The 18,968-nt window shown below is 47.0% G+C and overlaps 1 protein-coding gene across 2 annotated transcripts in view; it reads left to right on the top strand.

Annotated features, from left to right (window-relative positions):
• Nucleotides 1-18,968, top strand: part of GALNT2 (polypeptide N-acetylgalactosaminyltransferase 2) — a 186,588-nt gene that overhangs the window by 44,024 nt on the left and 123,596 nt on the right. The window contains exon 1 of one of the 2 annotated variants that reach the window (XM_032491847.1): nucleotides 2,883-2,957. The exons of the other annotated variant lie outside the window; for it this stretch is intronic. Within the exon in view, the coding sequence (XP_032347738.1) occupies nucleotides 2,898-2,957 (60 nt within the window). The 5' untranslated portion in view covers nucleotides 2,883-2,897. Of the gene's footprint in view, nucleotides 1-2,882; nucleotides 2,958-18,968 lie in introns of those variants that run through there. 2 annotated transcript variants of the gene reach the window in all.

Below are 18,968 nucleotides of genomic sequence, written 5' to 3'. Positions count from 1 at the left end.
AAGAGCAACTTGTCAGGGGTTGCATGCACTGGGGGACGCGTTCATCACGGATCGGCTGTAAATCAGAAGGCTGGATTTCATAGACTCATCAGAATGTGCGCGCTCTGAGCCGAGGCGCACAGATCTTCACAGAGACGGTTTTGGGAGGAGGCTGCCCACCTCTTTCACGGTGCAGAGCACCAGACGTCCCAGCTGGCTTCTGAGCCATCCGAGAACACGCATTTGTTGTTTTCGACCCACTGTGAGTTCCTGACCAAGAATGAAATTACCAAACTTAATCACCCACCTCTTCATGACTCTCGGCTCTGAGCGATTATTAGCTGCTTCCCCAAAACAAATAAGCCTGTAAGGATGAAAACGATGCTGTTGGCTCTGGGGTCCCATCCGTTAGCCGCGTTCCAGACATGCTTTGAGTAATGGCGCCATCGTGGCCACGCCAGAGCTCTGCCCCCGGGCCCGCTGGCCCAGCCGCTCACACCATCGGCGAATGAGTTCCAGGATCTGGAACGAGCCCACCTGTGAATCTCACGTGTGTGTACGTTGCCCCTACAGTTCAGACTCCTGAACCGTTTTGGCTCCTGAGAGCCGGACTGCACCCCGCTTTTCAGTCTTGTCTTTCACTCCATACCCACTTGAGATCGTCCCGCCCGAGCCCGTGTTGTCACGGACCTTCCCTTCATGTCTTGGAGGTCTTTTTTTGCTTTCTCATTTTCTGCCGATTTGGAAAGGGGGAAAATATATATTATTTATAACGCAGCAAGTATACTTACTTCTTTCTGCTATATCGTGGGGAGCAGAGTATTCTAATTGCCTTTTTTGTTTCCTTTAGGCTCACAGTGATAACTCTTATTTGTTAGTTTCTCGGCACCTGCAGTTTTGAAAATGACTTGTGCACTTGGCAGGTGTGATGTAGAAACCAACCCCCAAGACCACAGCGTGCAAGCACTCTCAGAGTGTGAGAAGAACACCGTGGGCTTGGTCTCCTAGTCTTCTGTTCACTTGGTGGACTTTGCAGGCCCCAGAGTGCAGCTCCCGAGTGTAATTAAAGCACGAAGGTAGTGGCTTGTTGGCGAGCTGGATGTGGGCCCCTGCCCTTTGGACTTCCAGCGGCACTGACAGCAACCACGTGCCCAGCTCAAATTTAAGGAGAACAAAAATGCTGTCATCAGATCTCTACCACGTGAACAGTATTCCCAGCACAGGTTGAGATGGAGATGAATTAAAGGTATTGATGGCTGCTTTCTTGAAGTCAATATTATTATTTCCTTCTCTTTCATTTTGCTGCAAACATGGAGGCTGGGAGAGGGGAGGACGCCAACTCTTAAGAACGTAGTGTGTTGGTTTGTTGGTACTCATTGCTGAAAAAGCCGTCCCTGGACTGGAAGAGCCCTCCTGAGCCGAGCTGTGGTTGTGCTGGGCTGTGACAAGCTGGCATGTACCCTTGTCACCTGTGTTATTAAGTGTTACTGAAGAGCAAAGAAGATGTCATTAGGAATTCTCCCCCAGTCTGTTCAGGGCGTGGAAAATCTCCCTGGTTGCACTGTGTCCAAAAGTAGCTGAGACCAAGTATAACAGAGGTTACTTTTGAGTCTCTGGGTACTTCAGCCGGGCAGGTGGCACTTCTCCTTAGATTGAAGGTCTTTGCAGTGTTCCTGAACACACTGGATTCCTTCAGGTCCTTAGAGAAGTAAAGGCCAGGGTCTTGGAACCTCCTGCTTACTTTTGGCCTGAGTCCTTACCAGGAATCCACCAACCAAAACACAATTCCTTGGGGGTGGGGGAGACCTCCTCACCCTCCTGGGAACCCCCCAGCTCCCCCTCTGGCTGCTTAGGGTTCATTGGTCTTTCCCTCCGGAGCCCACCTGTGTGGCTGTTAAATCCAGGTTACTGTGCTCCAGTCAGTCGTCCGGACGTGGGGAGAGCTCACGTCTGTCTGCACCACCTCGGTTTCCAGGAGTTCTGTTCTTGCTGACCAAGCAGACCCCCTCCTTCCTTCAGAGTTTGCTTTACTGGTTGAAGAAGTTGGAAAAACTTGACTCGTCATGTAACATGGTCTCCACTAAGTTCTTCTTCTTTGTTCTGGTTAAACTTGAAGTCTTCTCAAGTCCGGTGTGAAGTCAGTAGACTTCGAAAGAAGACCTCGAAACGCCTGAAGTTGGTACCGATGGGAGCGTTCATGAATGAAGGCGTGGTGGAGTGTCTGCGGAGGAGCCCTTTCCCCGAGTCAGACGACCGGGGTGGGAGCTGTCCAGCGTGGGGAGGGGGCGTGGAGAAGGGAAGAGCACCTGATAAAAAGGTCCCTGTGTTTTCCAAGCCCCTCAGCCCCTCCCCGAGCGGTGCCACGCATGCCAGGCCAGGCTGGGGCTTGAGAGCATCATGAGGTTTAAATTAATGGCAGACTGAATACATGAGAGGTGAAAGGTTGACTCAGTGTGTTTGGATTGTGAGCCTTTCAGCCAAGATTGTGTCTTAAATTTTATATCTTGTACTATCGCACGTATGGAAATGTCAATAATGTTGAAAAAAATCCTGAGTTGTATATATGGAGGCCGAGTGGGAGTGCTGCATCTGAGGTCGTGGATTTTGGCAGGCGGGAGAGCTGCGCATTTAGAGGGGGTTGGTCGCTGCCTTCAGCCACTGAGAAAGTGTATCGGGTTGTAAAGGATCACAGGAAGCTTGGCGTTAGCTGAGCGCATTCTGAGTTTCCAGCAGCGATGGTTCTGCCTCCATTTAAGTGAAAAATTACGCTCCTTTTAAGCCCTCTTCACACATATCTCTTGTCTTCAGAGCGGAACACGTGTGCTCATCCCTCCTAGAAAGGACTTTCGGCAGAGTTCTGATTTCCCCTTCTGTGTTTGCTCCCTCAGCTCCATGTTTCTGTGGCCAAAACTTGCCAGATGGTGGGGAAGGTGGTGGCCTCCCTGAGTACCCAGAGTCTGGGCAGAGGCCATTTGGAAGTAAGTGGACCGATGTGGAGGGAAGATGCGGGAAGGCCTGTTGGAGAGGGGACCCCTGATGAGATAATCCTGGCTTATGGGACAGCCCATGAAGAGGCCCCAAAATAGGGGGCTTCACAGAGTGAGGTGCCTGGGGAGGGGTGGGCTGTGGGAGCATGTGGTCCAAAGCCTGGGGTGGGGGCACGCTACCCCTCTGTGGAGTGCAGAGAGGGGATGGTGGAGAATGTGGTCCAGGAAGGAGGTCAGCTGTGGGCTTTGGGGCTCCCTAGGGCACAGTGTGAGGGGGCGGGTGTGGATGGGACATGGAACCTGCAGGCCGGGGAACCATGTGAGTCTCAGACTTGGATTATCCATCAAGGGGCTGCAGTTGAGGACTCACCGATGCTTTGAGAGGACTGGGGTGTTGAGGAGAGGGTCCCCCCACCCCCACCCCACAACAGGTAGAAATACGTTGGTGCCACTGGGCCGCAGAGCAGGAGTGAGAAGGCCATCTCAGAGTCCACACCCATGAGCAGGCTGACAAAACCGAGTCCCCGAGTTGTGTGGGGGTCCCCGGCTGTCGGCTTATAGGTGCACCTGGCCTCCACGGTGCACCTCCTGGGGCTGGTGAGAGGGACTGAGGCGTGTCGAGGGGTGGCACCGTCTCGTGTGACTAGTGCCCAGGACGGCCCCCTCCCTCTGCGCCTGCATTTGTTCCCAGACCTCAGCCATTCATTCCTGTGAACTCACAGCCTGTTGCTCCTTCTGGGGGTTCCGTATTCCTGGTGAGGGTGATGAGGATGCCCAGACGCATCTTCTCGCCTCTTAGGGTGGATGTCGATGTTTTGCACAGCACTGGAGCCTGAGGGGCATCCAGAAAGCCAGGGCTCCCTCCCTGTGGGTCCTGCGCCACCTCATTTGGAAAGACTGATGGGGCCAGAGGCTCCTAATCCCACTGTGTGACAGGCTGTCCCCTCCCTCTTCCTCTCTGTGGCTTGCCCCTTCGCCTGCTTGGCAGGACTGTCTTCATGTTGGATTTAAAATTCATCATGAAGTTGCTTTTAAAAAGACTGAAAGATTGGAGCCCTTGCTGTGAGCCTTCATCGCTCCCGGTGACGTCCCCGTATCAGACATTCATCAGCGCCGTCCTCCAGCCGCGTGCATGGTGGGGCCGGAGCCTCCAGGTGAGTTATTGTGCTGTGACTCACTCCTCGTGGCCACAGAATTGCTTCTGCGGTGCTGGATACAGCGTGTCTTTGCAGGTGAGACAGGATGTCCCCATGGTCCTGTCCCGAGAGCGGGCACTGGGAGCTCATTGCCCTCTGGGGAGTCACTGACCCCGCGGCGGCCTCCATCAGCTGCGGTGGGGACACGAGAACAAATAGATGTGATTTTTCCTTTCCTTTATAGGGTTTCTCATCCTAAGCTGGATGGTTGGAAGAATGATCTCTGAGTCCCTTCTAGTGTCCGTGGGGTGGGGAGCATGCAGGCACCGGAGGCCACTGTGCAGGCCCGGCTGCGACATGGTGCCCTCTGCCCGTCTGTGGCCCTCTGTCCTCTGTCCCCCGCAGGCCTCCCGTTACAGCTGCTCGCACAGCCCACTCACCAGGTGCACTAAAATGCATGTGCACCAGAGCAGGTGCCTGTGGGGACTGGGAACAGTGGTGTCCCCGGGACCTTGATCATTCCTGCATCGATGGGGTCGAGCTCTGGTCTCACCGGTGTTGGTGGCTCTCCACTGGTGCTCGGGCCCTGGGGGTCGGCACTGCGCTGGGAGCCCAGGTGTCTGCATCCCCAGGCGTGGAATAACGACTCCCGTTTGGTTCCCATGTCCTGGGATTGGAGCCCCTCGGTTCTGGTTTGTCTCCAGAGAGTTGCCACTTCCTGGGTGGGGAGGTGCAAGGGAGAGAAATGCAGAAGCCACTCAGAGCGAAGAAGGGAGTTCGCCAGGGACGTTTATGTGGCATTTCGCTCTTTTCCGACGTGCGTCTTCCTGAACGGTCAGAGCACCGGAGCTCTGGCTGGGATGCATCTTTCTTCCAGACCCGTCCGTGTTCCGGTTCCAGGCCCCCCTTCTCTGGAGTTCCCTCTGCCAGAGTTGCTCTCCCACGTGCCCTGAAGGGCCCAGCTCACGACAGCCCTCTGGAACCGCCACGTTCTCGAATCTGGGCCTGAGCCGCAAAAAAGCTGCCCAGGGTGCCTTGTACTCTCCTGTCTGGGACTTCTCGTCCCTCCGTGTCTTTCAGGGCAGCGCCCCCTGGGCATTCTGGGCCCGCGGGGGTCAGTGGGCAGGACTCTCTGGATGACTCGCAGCCCTGTTCCCTGGGCGCTGGGACTCGGGTCATTTGGTAGCCACGTGCTGCTGTTCGCAGCGCAGACGTGACACGGGGTATTTCGGGCCCGCTCGTAATTTGTGATGAGTTGGCTGTTCGTTTGTAGTCTTTCTAATCTGGCTCATCAGGAATTAGCCAACTTGTCTCATGCTCAGAATAGATTATGCTGCCAGGATTTCAAGCCAAATTCTGACTGCAGATATGCTGTGAATTTTTCTATTTCTTAATATTTTTTTTTCCTTCCTATCCTGTAGCCTGTGTGCTCTTTGGGGAGAAATCCACACACCTACATCTTTCAAGAGGAGACAGTGCACCTGAGTGTCCTTTGGGAGGGCCCAGGTGCCCAGTTCCTCACTCTGTCACTCATTTAGCATCAGAGCATTAGATCTGAGAGTGACGCAGCTGGTCCCCCGTCCAGGTGCTTCCTCCTTAGCACCTCTGAGGACCCTCCTGCGGGGACATTCTGAGCAGGCAGGCCTGCAGCCTGGTGTCCTGCAAGCCATGCAGAAAGATCCGTGTGGCCTCAGTTTTTGTTTTGTTTTGTTTTGTTTTTAACTTTGTCCAGTGACAGTTTTTTATTTCAACACTAGCATCCTTACAGGGCTAAACTTCTGTCAGCTAATCTGCACTTACAATAAAGTTCAAAAACATTTGCAAGGGACCTTCTAGTTTACCTTCTGAAGATACAAAGGGGCCACATTTTTCAGCTGCACAGAGTCACAACGGCGCCCCTGTTCCAGACATTTCACGTTGGTGGAAATGATACATGATCTTTTGTGACTGGCTCCCTGAATGTTTTCAAGATTCGTCCGTGTTGCAGCATGTTTCAGCACTTCATTATTTTTATTTGCATAATGCAATTCAATTGTATGGATAGATTGTGATTTACTTAGTTTATCTGTTAATGGACATCTGGGTTATTTGCAGTTTTAGTCTATTATGGATATTACTGCTAAGCACATTCATGAATCTGTTGTGTGGATGTATGTTTGCATGACAGTGGAATATCTGTCATGTGGTTCCTCTCACTAGCAATTTGAGGAACCGGGAATCTGGCTTCCAAGGTGGCCATAGCATTTTAAAAACCCACCAGCAATGTATGCAAGTTGAGCTATCTCAGAAGTCTTAATAACATGTTATTTTGCTTTTTTCTTTTAGTCATTCTGATGAGTGTGAAGGGATTTCTAATATGGTTTTGATTTGCATTTCCCTAGTGGCTAATTATTTTGATCATCTTTTCATGTGCTTATTGGCCATTTGCTGTATTTGAAAAGCTGCCTACTCAAAATGCTTTGTCTACTTTATAATTAGGTTATTTGACATTTTATTTTTGAGTTGTAGTATTAATTTATAAATCCTGGGTACAAGTCCCTTATCAGAAATGTGATTTGAAGATAATCTTCTCCTATCTTGTGTCATCTTTGCACTTTCTTAATTTGTTACTTGAAGGACAAAGGATTTATGCCTGGATGAAGTCCTTTTTATTTACTTTTTGTATGCCTGTATTTTCTTCTAAGAGTTTTCATTGTTGTAACTTACACTTAGGTCTTATAATCATATTTAGTTAATTTTGTGTATGATATGAGGTAGGGACACAATTTATTTTTGCCTGTGGATGTCTAATTTTCCAGCATTATTTGTTGAAAAGATTCCTTTTCCATAGAATGGTCTTGGGACTCTTGTCAAAACTCAGCTGAGCGTAGACGCATGGGTTTATGTCTGGACTCGGAGTTCAATTCCATTAATCTACTTGTCCATCCTCATCCTTACCCACACTGTTTTGTTTACTGCAGCTCTGTAGTAAGTAACACAATTGAGGTCTGTAAATCCTCCAACTCTTCTTCTTCAAGATTGTTTTGGTTACTCAGGATCATTTGCAATTTCAAAGAATTTTAGCATCAGCTTGTCCATTTATAACAAAAAAATTGGTATTTTGATAGGAATTTTGTTGAATCTGTAAAGCAATTTGGGAAGTATTTTCAGCTTAACAATATTAAGTTTCCCAATCTATGAACATGAGATTTCTTTCTGTTTTTTTAGGTCTACTTAATTTTTTGTAACAATGTTTTATAGTTTTCAGTAGACACATCTTATACTTTGTTAAATTTGTTTTTAAATATTTTATTCTTTGGGAGTCTAATGAATCTTTTTCTGAATTTCACTTTCAGAATATTCATTGCTAATCTGTATACATGCAAATTATTTTTGTCTTTTGATTGTGTATCCTACAATCTTGCTGAACTTGTTCCTTTTTTTTTCTGACTGCACATACACATTATATTGCATGTAAATACATATATACAGTATACTACACTTTTTTCTAGTTTACGTATATGTACTAATTATCATTTCTAAGAACAGATTAGCTTTTTAAACTTACATAGTTATCAAAGGAATAAAGCCAACTACAAAATAAGAATTAACAGAATGTGGTAATCCAATCATAAATAAAGGACAGTCAGGTGTGCTGACACATATTCAAGAAATCAATCATCTTAGTTATAAATAATAAGTAGTTCATTTGTGTCATTGTTGTTATTATTATTATTATTTTTAGATTCCTCATATAAGTGATATATGGCATTTTTCTTTCTCTTTCCCGCCCACTTCTCTTCGAATGACAATCTTCAGGTCCATCCATATTGCTTCAAATGACATTATTGTATTCTTTTTTATGGCTGAGTAGAATTCCATTGTATATATGCACCACATCTTCTTTATCCAGTCATCTGTTGATGGACATTTGGGTTGTTTCCATGTCTTGGCTGTCGTAAACAGTGCTGCTGTGAACATTGGGGTGCGTGTGTCTTTTTGAATTTTATTTTTCTCCGGATATGTGCTCCAGATATATGCTGGATCACATGGTAAGTCTATTTTCAGTTTTTTAAGGAACCTCCATACTGTCCTCCACAGTGGCTGCCCCAATCTACACTCCCACCAACAGTGTAGGAGGGTTCCCTTTTCTCCACACCCTCTCCAGCTCTATCATTTGTAGACTTCTCAGTGATGGCCTTTCTGACTGGTGAGGTGGTATCTCATTGTAGTTTTGATCTGCATTTCTTTGACAACTAGCGATGCTGAGCATTTTTTCATGTGCCTATTGGCCATTTGTATGTCTTCACTGGAGAATTGCTTGTTTAGATCTGCCCATTTTTGCATTGGGTTGCTTGTTTCTTTGATATTAAGGTGTATGAGCTGTTTGTATATTTGGAAATTAGTCCCTTGTCAGTCACATCATTTACAAATATTTTCTTCCACTCTGTAGGTTGTCTTTTCTTTTTGTTGATGGTCTCTTTAGCTGTGCAAAAGCTTTTAAGTTTAATTGATCTCATTTGTTTATTTTTACTTTTATTTCCAATACTTCAGGAGCTGGCTCAAAAAATATATTGCTGTAATATAGGTCCATGAGTGTTGTGCCTATGTTTTCCTCTAGGAGTTTTATAGTATCTGGTCTTACATTGAGGTCTTTAATCCATTTGGAGTTTATCTTGTACATGGTGTTAGAGAATGTTCTAATTTCAGTCTTTTACAGGTAGCTGTCCAGTTTTCCCAGCACCACTTATTGAAGAGAATGTCTTTTCTCCATTGTGTATTCTTGCTTCCTTTGTCATAGATTAATTGACCATACGTGTGTGGGTTTATTTCTGGACTTTCTGTCTTGTTCCATTGATCTATGTGTCTGTTTTTGTGCCAGTACCGTATTTTGATTACCGTAACTTTGTAGTATAGTCTAAAGTCAGGGAGCATGATTCCCCCAACTCCATTCTTCTTTTTCAAAATTGTTTTGGCTGTTTGGGGTCTTTTGTGTTTCCATACAAATTTTAACATTTTTTTGTTCCAGCTCTGTGAAGAACGCCGTTGGTAACTTGGTAGGGACTGCACTGAATCTGTAAATTGCCTTGGGCAGTATGGCCATTTTAACAATCTTGATTCTTCCAATCCAAGAACATGGTATATCTTTTCATTTGTTTATGTCTTCAGTTTCATTCATCAGTGTCTTATAGTTTTTGTCATACAGGTCTTTTGCCTTCTTGGGTAGATTTATTCCTAGGTACTTTATTCTTGGCACGATGGTAAATGAGATTGTTTCCTTAATTTCCCTTCCTGCTATTTCATTGTTAGTGTATAGAAATGCAACTGATTTCTGTGTGTTAATTTTGTATCCTGCGGCTTTACTACATTTATTAATGAGCTCTAGTCGTTTTCTGGTCACTTCTTTAGGGTTTTCTATGTATAGTATCATGTCATCTGCAAACAGTGACAGGTTTACTTCTTCATTTCCAATTTGGATTCCTTTTATTTCTTTTTCTTCTCTGATTGCTATGGCTAGGACTTCCAAAACTATGTTGAATAAAAGTGGTGAGAGCGGGCATCCTTGTCTTGTTCCTGATCTTAGAGGGGATGCTTTCAGCTTTGCGCCATTAAGTATGATGTTGGCTGTAGGCTTGTCATGTATAGCCTTTATTGTGTTGAGGTATATTCCGTCTGTGCCCACTTTCTGGAGAGTTTTGGTCATAAATGGATGTCGAATTTTATCAAAAGCTTTTTCTGCATCTATTGAGAGTATCATATGGTTTTTATTCTTCAGTCTGTCGATGTGGTGTGTCACATTGATTTGCAGATACTGAGAAATCCCTGCGTCCCTGGGTTCATCCCACTTGCTCAGGGCGTATCATCCTTTTAATGCATTGTTGGAGTTGGTTTGCTAGTATTTTGTTGAGGATTTTTGCATCTATATTCATAAGTGATACTGGCCTATAATCTTTTTTTGTGATATCCTTCTCTGGTTTTGGTATCAGGGTGATGGCCTCATAGAATGAGTCTGGAAGTGTTCCTTCCTTTGTAATTGTTTGGAATAATTGCAGAAGGGTAGGTGTTAACTCTTCTCTGAATGTTTGGTGGAGTTCACCTGTGAAGCCATCTGGCCCTGGACTTTCGTTTGTTGAGAGGTATTTAATTACTGATTCAATGTCAGTCCTGGTAATTGGTCTGTTCATATTGTCTATTTCTTCCTGCTTTAGTCTTGGCAAATTATACCTTTCTAAGAAATTGCCCATTTCTTCTGCATTGTCATTTTTGTTGGCGTATAGTTGCTCATAGTGTCCTCTTACGATCCCTTGTATTTCTGTGGTGTCAGTTGTAACTTCTCCTTTTTCACTTCTGATTTTATTAATTTAGGCCCTCTCCCTTTTTTTCTTGATGAGTCTGACTAAAGGCTTATCAATTTTATCTTTTCAAAGAACTAGTTTTTTGTTTCACTGATTATTTTTTCTATTTTTTTTTTTTAGGTTCTATTTCATTTATTTCTGCTCTAATCTTTATGATTGTTTTTTCTTCTACTAACTTTAGGGTTTGTTTATTCTTCTTTCTTCAGCTGCTTCAGGTGTAAGTTTAGGTTGTTTGCTTGAGATTTTTCTTGTTTCCTGAGGTAGGGTTGTGTCGCTATAAACTTCCCTCTGAGAGTGCTTTTGCTGCGTCCCAGAGGTTTCGGAATATTGTGTTTTTGTTTTCATTTGTCTTAAAATATTTTTGATTTCCTCTTTGATTTCTTCTGTGATCCCACTGGCTGTGTAGTAGCATACTGTTTAGCCTCCACATGTTTGAAGTTTTTGCAGTTTCTTTCTTGTAGTTGATTTCTAACCTGATAGCATTGTGGTCGGAAAAGATGCTTGGTACAATTTCAGTTTTCTTAAATTTGCCGAGGCTAGCTTTGTGGGCCGGCATGTGGTCAATTCTGGAGAATGTTCCACGGGCACCTGAGAGGAATGTGTATTCTTTTGTTTTTGGGTGGAATGCTCTATAGGTATCAGTTAGGTCCATCTGGTCTAATGTGTTATTTAGGGCCTGTGTTTCCTTACTGATTTTCTGTCTGGATGATCTGTCCATTGGTGTAAGTGGGGTGTTAAGGTCCCCATTATTATTGTGTTATTGTCAATTTCTCCTTTTATGTCTGTTAAAAGTTGCCTTATATATTGAGGTGCTCCTGATGCAGGAAAAACGGATGTGGGGCATGGGAAGGGCCGTGTCCCAGGCTTTGGTTGAGCTCCTGCGATGTGCCCCGCCAAATGTGGGTCCTTGGCTTCATGCGGGAAAAAATTCAAGTGCGAGCCACAGTTGAGTAAAGGTAGATTTATTTAGGGAGATACACACTGCATAGAGTGTAAGGCAAGAGAAAGGCAAGCAAAGAGGTGTGGGAGTTGGGTGCTCAGGTTAAAGTAAAAGTAGGTACACACTCTGTAGACAGAGTGCGGGCTGTCTCCAAAGAGGAGGGAGCGAATAAAGGGCCACCAGGTGTGGTGTTGCTAGTTTTTATGGGCTTGGTAGCTTCACACGCCTGCAGGTGGGACCATTCCAACTGCTCCTGGGAAGGGGCTGGGATTCCCAGGGATTGGGCCACCACCCATTCTTTGGCCTTTTTCCGTTAGCCTTGGGACTGTCATGGCACCTGTGGGCATGTTATTTGTCACGCTGTTACAATGAGCATATAATGAAGCTCAAGGCCTGCTAGAAGTCAAACCTCCCACCATCTTAATTCTCAGGGCCAACTGAGAGTTGAATCCTCCACCATTTTGGTGTTAAATGGCTGTCCTTCCTTGAATGGCTCTGCCCTGCCCTCTTCCTTCCTGTCTCACTCCTGTGTTGGGTGCATATATATTTACAATTGTTATATCTTCTTCTTGGACTGATCCCTTAAGCATTATGTAGTGCCCTTCTTTGTCTCTTGTAACAGTCTTTATTTTAAAATCTATTTTGTCTGATATAAGTATTGCTACTCCAGCTTTCTTCTGGTTTCCATTTGCATGGAATATTTTTTTCCATCCGCTTACTTTCAACCTGCATGTGTCTCTAGCTCTGAAGTGGGTCTCTTGTAGACAGCATTTATATGGGTCTTGTTTTTGTATCCATTCAGCCACTCTGTGTCTTTTGGTTGGAGCGTTTAATCCATTTACATTTAAGGTAATTATTGATAGTTGTGTTCTTACTGCCATTTTGTTAATTGTTTTGAGTTTGTTTTTGTAGGTCTTTTTTTTTTTTTTTTCCTCTTGTTTTCTTGTGCTTTGATGACTAGAGAAGTTCCTTTAACATTTCTAGTAAAGCTGGTTTGGTGGTGCTGAATTCTTTTAGCTTTTGTTTATCTGTGAAGCGTTTGATTTCTCCTTCAAGTCTGAACGAGAGCCTTGCTGGATAGAGTATTCTTGGCTGTAAGTTTTTCCTTTTCAGCACTTTAAATATATCGTGCCGCTCCCTACTGGCCTGAAGGGTTTCTGCTGAAAGATCAGCTGATAAACTCACGGGAGCTCCCTTGTGTGTTATTCATTGGCTTTTGTCTTGCTGATTTTAATATTCTCTCCTTATCCTTAATTTTTGTCAGTTTGATGACCGTGTGCCATGGTGTGTTCCTCTTTGGGTTGAGCTGTGTGGGACTCTCTAAGCTTCCTGGACTTGGGTGAGTGTTTCCTTTCCCAAGTTAGGAAAGTTTTCAGTTAATATCTCTTCAAAAATTCTCAGGTCCTTTCTCTCTCTCTTTTCTTTCTGAGACCCCTATAATGTGAATATTAGTGTGCTTCATGTAATCCCAGAGTTCTCTTAAAACTATCCTCATTCCTTTTCATTCTTTTTTCTTTTTTCTGTTCTGCAATAGTGATTTCCACTAATCTGTCTTCTAGCTCACTGGTCCCTGTTCTTCTGCCTCATTTAGTCTATTCTTGGTTCCTTCTGTGAGTGAAAAATACTGCAAATATCAGTAAACAAAGAATGCTGAGGCCATCAAGTCATCAGAGGCTGCCGCCACCCCCCAGTGGAGACAGGCCTGCGGCCCAGCCGCTGCAGCCACTCACAACGGTGCTTTCTGAAGGGACTCAGAATAAGAGAGGACAGGATACTGGCCCTAGATAGCTGGCCCTGTGACAAGCTTGGAATTCAATGAGCCCAAATGTTTGCTTCCTCCCATACATAGAAAAGCACTAACTTCTTTAACTTGAGATGCCTGGTTTTCTTTAGATAACAAGTGATCTTCTATTGTTCCAACTCCCTGGTCTTTGTTGTAAAGCTCCTGTATATCCTAGCTCCTCCCCTACCTCTTCGGAGCAGTCCCTCAGGGTGACCTGAGAGGCTGTCATCCCGGCTCCAGTCCTCCAGCCAAATGAAACATAACTCTTAACTTCTAGGCTGTGCACTTGTTTCAGTCAACACTTCCAGTGTGTTATTCATTTCAATAACTTTATTCTTTAGCTCTGTTGGCGTATTCTTTATATTTTCCAGCTCTTTGCTAAAAACTTTGCTCTGTGCACCTATGCTCCTCTTGAGTTCTCTGAGCTTCTTCACCATCATCATTCTGAACTCTTGCCTGTCTCCTCATCACTTGTTTCTTCTTCTGGGATTTTATCTTGTGCCTTGGCCTGGAGGACATTCCTCTGCCGCCTCGTTTTGTCTTTCTCTTTGTGTTTTTAGGTGGGCTAGTTATGAGTCTTGACCTTGGAGAAGTGGCCCCCTGTGGGAGACTTCCTGTGCGCCCCAGCAGTACACTCCTCTCTTGTCACCCGAGGGGCAGGGTCGAGCTGGTCCTAGTGTAGAATCTGGCCTGTGTTTGTGGATTCTTTCCACAGGCTTGGGGCTACTGTTTTCTTATTTCTGCCCTGGTGCCTGGGGCTGGGCTAGAGGCTTATGCAGGTGTCCTGGCAGGAGGGGTAGGTGTTTGCTCACTGCTGGGTGAAGCTTGACCTCTGGTGGGTAGGGCCCTGCCTAGTGGCATTTCTGGCTCAGAAAGTCTGCTGATGAGTGAGGCTGTGTTCCCACCCAGTATGTTGTTTGGCCTGAGGGTTCCCAGCCCTTAAGCCTTCAGGTTGTTGGCTGGGGCTGGGTCTTGGTGCTATTAATCCAATCAAGATGTCACCCTCCAGGGAATCTCATGTAGATGCACACTCCCAGAATGTCCACCACCAGCTTCTGTGTCCCCTGGGTGAGCTGCAGCCGTCCCCTACCTCCCCCAGGAGAATTTCCAAAACCAGCAGGCTGGTCTGGTCCAGGTCCCTGTGTAATCACTGTCTCTGTCCCGGACCTGGTGCACATGAGATCCCGTGCGCGCCTCCCAAGAGAGTTAAGTCTGTCTCCCCAGTCCTATGGGGCTCCTGAAGTTAAGCCCCCCTGGACTTCAAAACCAGATGGCCTGGGGTTTCCTCCTCCCTCCCCTGGTCTAGGAAGCCTGATGTCGGGGTCAGAACTCTCAGTCCTGGGGGAGCGCCTCTGTGACTTAACTGTTCTTCAGTTTGTGGGTCACCCACCCGGGGTGCACGAGGCCCGATTACATCGTGAGCGCGCCCCTCCTACCTTCCTGTTGTGATTCCGTCTCAGTGTTTCCAGTTGAAGCAGATCCTTTTTGCTAGGCTCCAGTCTTTTTTCTCGATGGCTGTTCAGAAGTCGGTTGTGGTTGTATTGTAGTTGCGAGGAGAGGCGAGTTCGTGGTCCTACTCTGACCTCAGTTCCCTTATTTGTAAAGTGCAGACTTAGGGTCCTCTCTGTGTCCCCAGTTTCCCGTTAGCTGATACGCACCACGTGGAGCTTCCTGCTCCTGATCCCTCTTGCACGTGGAAATCTCCCGAATAGCTGAGAAGTACTCTCAGGCCACCTGCTCCTGCCACCCCGCTCTTCCCTCTGTAAGTTAAACCTCTGTAGTGCCTTCACATCTTAGGGTATTGAAAAATTGTTTCGCTGCCCCCCCACCCCGCGCTGTCGCACTGTCCCATCGCCTGCATGCTCAAGGCAGCTTAGCTGGAGCTGTGTCTCTTTGTATGTGAACTGAGCTGACTGCCCACCCAGAGTATGGGGCCTACGTTGCCTTCCTTATTAAACAAATTAGCTGGTCTCGGAAAAGCACTCACCATGAAGTCTGGCAGTTAGAAAGCACTCATTAAATGCTTGTTTCTGGCTGCTACTGTGCACGAACTTAGGCGAAGGGTCCCCTGTGCTGGGAGCCCGGCTGGAAGGCATCTGGATGGCTTGGGTTTACCCCCACTATTGGGTGGGGGGCCTCGAGGCCCACGCATCAGACACAGGTGGTTTGGGGGCCGCTGAGGAGGCCGCCAGCACGCGTCGCCCTGTGTCTGGCGCGTACTGGGTCCGGCCCCTCCCCGAGCAGGGAGCTCCTGTCCGCTGTGCCCCGCAGGGGGACTCCGCAGACTGAGTGTCTGGAATTTCCACTTGGGCTGAGCAGCAGCTCTGAGTGATTAGTCGAGCTTGGCTGACGATGGCTAACCTGCTTTGGTAAGTTTGTGGGCCACCAGTGACACAGCAAACCCGGGTCAGGATGGAAGCGGGGGGGACTGGAGGAGGCGCTCAGGGTGGACGGGGACAGAAGTGGCAGAGGCAGAGGGAGGGGCCAGTCCTGCATCCCTGCCCCTCACCCCCTACCTGACTGCTCCCTTGTTTTGCGGTGTGTGTGTGGGGGCGGGGGCTGGAGGCTGAGTTCCTGAGAGATGAGAAGCAGGGACTTGGCTGGTCCAGGTGTGGGTCCCTGGGGTAACCCTCTTCTGACCTGATTCTCACAGTCCCGGAGCACACAGAGACAGGGGATGCTGGGACCTCCAGCCTAAGAGCCGGAGGGACTTCTGGAGAAAGAACATCCCTGCTGATTCCTCTCTCTGCGGGGGCTCGGTGGCCATCTGGCTGGCTGATACAGGGGTCCCCACAGTGGGGCAGGCTGCCTGCTATGCATTGAAGCTCCTTGAACCCTGGGAAAACCCATGGGAGGCTGGCCCCCGAGCCCCTCCAGCTGGCCCCTGCATGGCTGTGGGATGGGAGAGTTGCCTGTCAGCTTGCCCTGCCCCCCCCCCCCCCCCCCGGTTTTGCTGCAAGTCAGGGTCTTGCTGATAAATGTGAAATTAGGAGCCTTAAGGAAGGGACTTCAGTGAGCCTGGTGACTTGCAAACTATTTTGGAGCTGACGTGGGGAAAGGAAGTGGAGGGTGGTGACATGTACTTAGAAAGGGGTGATCTGTGCGTCTCTTGAAGGAGGTAAAGCCAATAGTTGAAAGAATTAAACCAGTGATTAAAAAATGTTTTGAACATTTTGTTGCAAAATAAAACACTGCTATATTAGATGCTTCTTTCTGAATACCACCAAAAATATTCCAGTATCTGTGGTGACAGCCTCCCTTTGCCTTGGATGAGAGGGTGAGGGTCTTTGTCTGTTACCCCCCTCCCCCATTATAGAACTGATACATGTTAATGTAAAAAGAAGTAACACATGCTTCGAAGGCACATTCTCGTGACTCCTAAACTCTATTTGCTTCGTTTTTTTTTTTAATATACTTGAGATAATAATATGTACAGTTTTTTTCCTGCCTTGAAAATGTTAGCGCCACATCAGAAGGATATTTTCACAATCTCAAAAGGTTTTGTTAACAATGTTTCCAGCCTACCTAGCTGATTTCTGTCGCTCATTTAACTTACAAGGAATGCCTTTTTACAGCAACCTGGCTGCATTTTTCATTGTTTCCTTGAAATAAATTCCTAAGAGTAGAATTACAGAGTTAGAGAGTTTGAACATTCATAAGGTAGATGTCAGCTCCTTTATAGAAGGGCTGTACCAGTTTATACTTGGGCCAGGAGATTCTTTTGTACCTTTGCCACAATAAATGTTAACACTTGCAGATCAAATCTTTGTTCATTGCGTGGGTGGCAGTTGACGTGGCCATTTTCAACTCTTTAATTCTATTGAATGAAACAGCTTCCCATATGTGTTAACTGACCTCATAGCCTGTTTCTCTCATCACTTTGTATATTCTGTTTAATAATATTACAAATTTCAACTGTTCCATCTCTTTCTGGGGGCTAATATTTTCCCCTTTTTCTTTTTTTTTTAAACAGGAGACCTAACTTTACGTAAATTCTTACTGACGTTTAATTCTTACTCTTTGCATTTGTGGTTTCTTCCACTGCTTCTAAGCTCAGAAATGCCTTTCTCATCTAAAAATCAGATAAATGAGGGGGAGGGTGTATTGCTCAGTGGGAGAGCCTGTGCTAAGCATGCATCACGTCCTGGGTTTGATCCCCAGGACCTCCGTTAAAATAAGTAAATAAAAACCTAATTATCTCCCCCACCCCCACCCCAAAAAGGACCGATAGAAAAATAAATAAAATTTTAAAAAAGAAAATACGTAAATCAGATAACTGATATTTACTTCCATACTATTCTGGTGTTTGGTTTGTTTGCCTGATTTCCACATTAAACTCTGTCCCTCTGAATTTACTCGGGGTGGAAGGGGAGTCAAGCCCCCTCTCTCAGTCGCTGACCTGTGGTCCACATGACAGCCATGCGCTGTTGCTTTGTTTCGGGGGCCAGTTTCTAACCTTCCCTCCTGCCCCTTCCCTCCTGGGTTGGGGCCAGGTGGAGGGTGCCCTGGCGTCAGTGTCCTCCGTGGGGAGGACTAGCTTCCGTGACTCAGCCTCTTTTGAGGCAGGTGATGCTCTGTATTTACAGAGCTCTTCCCCCGATTCAGCTCATGAGACGTCTCATGGTCAGGCTCTCCCTCCTCCTCGCTGTGTGACTGGAAGGCGCCGGGTCGGGCTAGAACTCAGGGTGCACATTGTACCTTCGTGGTCTGCACTGCCGCTCCAGGCTCCTCCCCATGGGCCCAGCGCTCAGAAAATTCAGGTCCAGTCTTGGCGCTGCCACTTGTTTAAAAAAAAGTCCCTGAGCGATCTGCCTCAGTTTCTCCACTGTTATTTAAGAACAGTGGAAATTAAAAAAAAACAAACAAACTATTTGTCTTACCTCTTAAGCTCAAATGAGACAAAGTATTTGAGTGTTTAGAATCATCTAAATGTTAAATAATGAAAAGCATGCATGTAGGAAGAGATCACATTTGCCGTGTGGCGCTGACCTTCTGAGGGCTGAGGGGTGGTGGAGATGCTGTCCTGGCCGCCAGCGTGGGTTTTCGTGCTCGGATGAGAGCTGCGGAGGAGGACAGCCGTTGACCTGTACGCATCCTTTAGTCTCATGCAGAATCTTCGTCTTGCCCCGATTCCTGAAGCTCTTTCTCTTTCTCTCTGTGATTCCACTTTGTGATGCTGATTTGAGAGCTGAGGCCGTTCTCCACATTTCTTCATCTCATTTCTGTTGTGCTGACAGAGAAGCTGGATTCAGCCCTGGTGCCTCCCACTTTTCTTCCTTTGGCTTGTCAGGCACAGACGCCGTGAGCCCTGCCTTCCCCAGGGAGGGCAGGTCAGGAAGGTGGCATCTCTTAATGACCTCAGTGACCGCCTTTCCTCCTGTCCCCTGTGGAGACGGAGGGGAGGAGGGGTGTCTGCTGCAGTCTGGTGGGCTTGGCTGTGAACTTGAAATCCGTCTCTGCCATTTATTACTTGAGGAATCTGAGACAAGGGCGTTTTTCCGACCCTCAGTTTTCCCTTCTATAAAATGAGGAGAAAAAGAGTTGCTCTGGAGCCTTGCCAGGAGCGCGAAGTGAGCTGAAGTGTGTGAGGCCCTGGGCGAGCAGCAGACACTCTGTAAGCATCCCTTTCCGCCTCACCCGGCTTGGGAGTTGGAGGGGGACCCCGCGCAGGAGCTGTCTGTCCTGCCCTTTTGGTGGGGTGTCAGGTGTCAGGTAGCCCCAGCTGGTCCTGCACTGACGTTTAACACCGTGTCAGAACATGCCTGAGCCGCTGGCTTCTGGTCTCCCGGTCCAGCTGTGCCTGGCTGC

Source organism: Camelus ferus, chromosome 11, assembly GCF_009834535.1.
Source record: "Camelus ferus isolate YT-003-E chromosome 11, BCGSAC_Cfer_1.0, whole genome shotgun sequence".
Taxonomy (NCBI): Eukaryota; Metazoa; Chordata; class Mammalia; order Artiodactyla; family Camelidae; genus Camelus; species Camelus ferus.
Note: the sequence above shows the minus strand (reverse complement) of the source record. Positions and strands in the feature narration are given on the sequence as shown.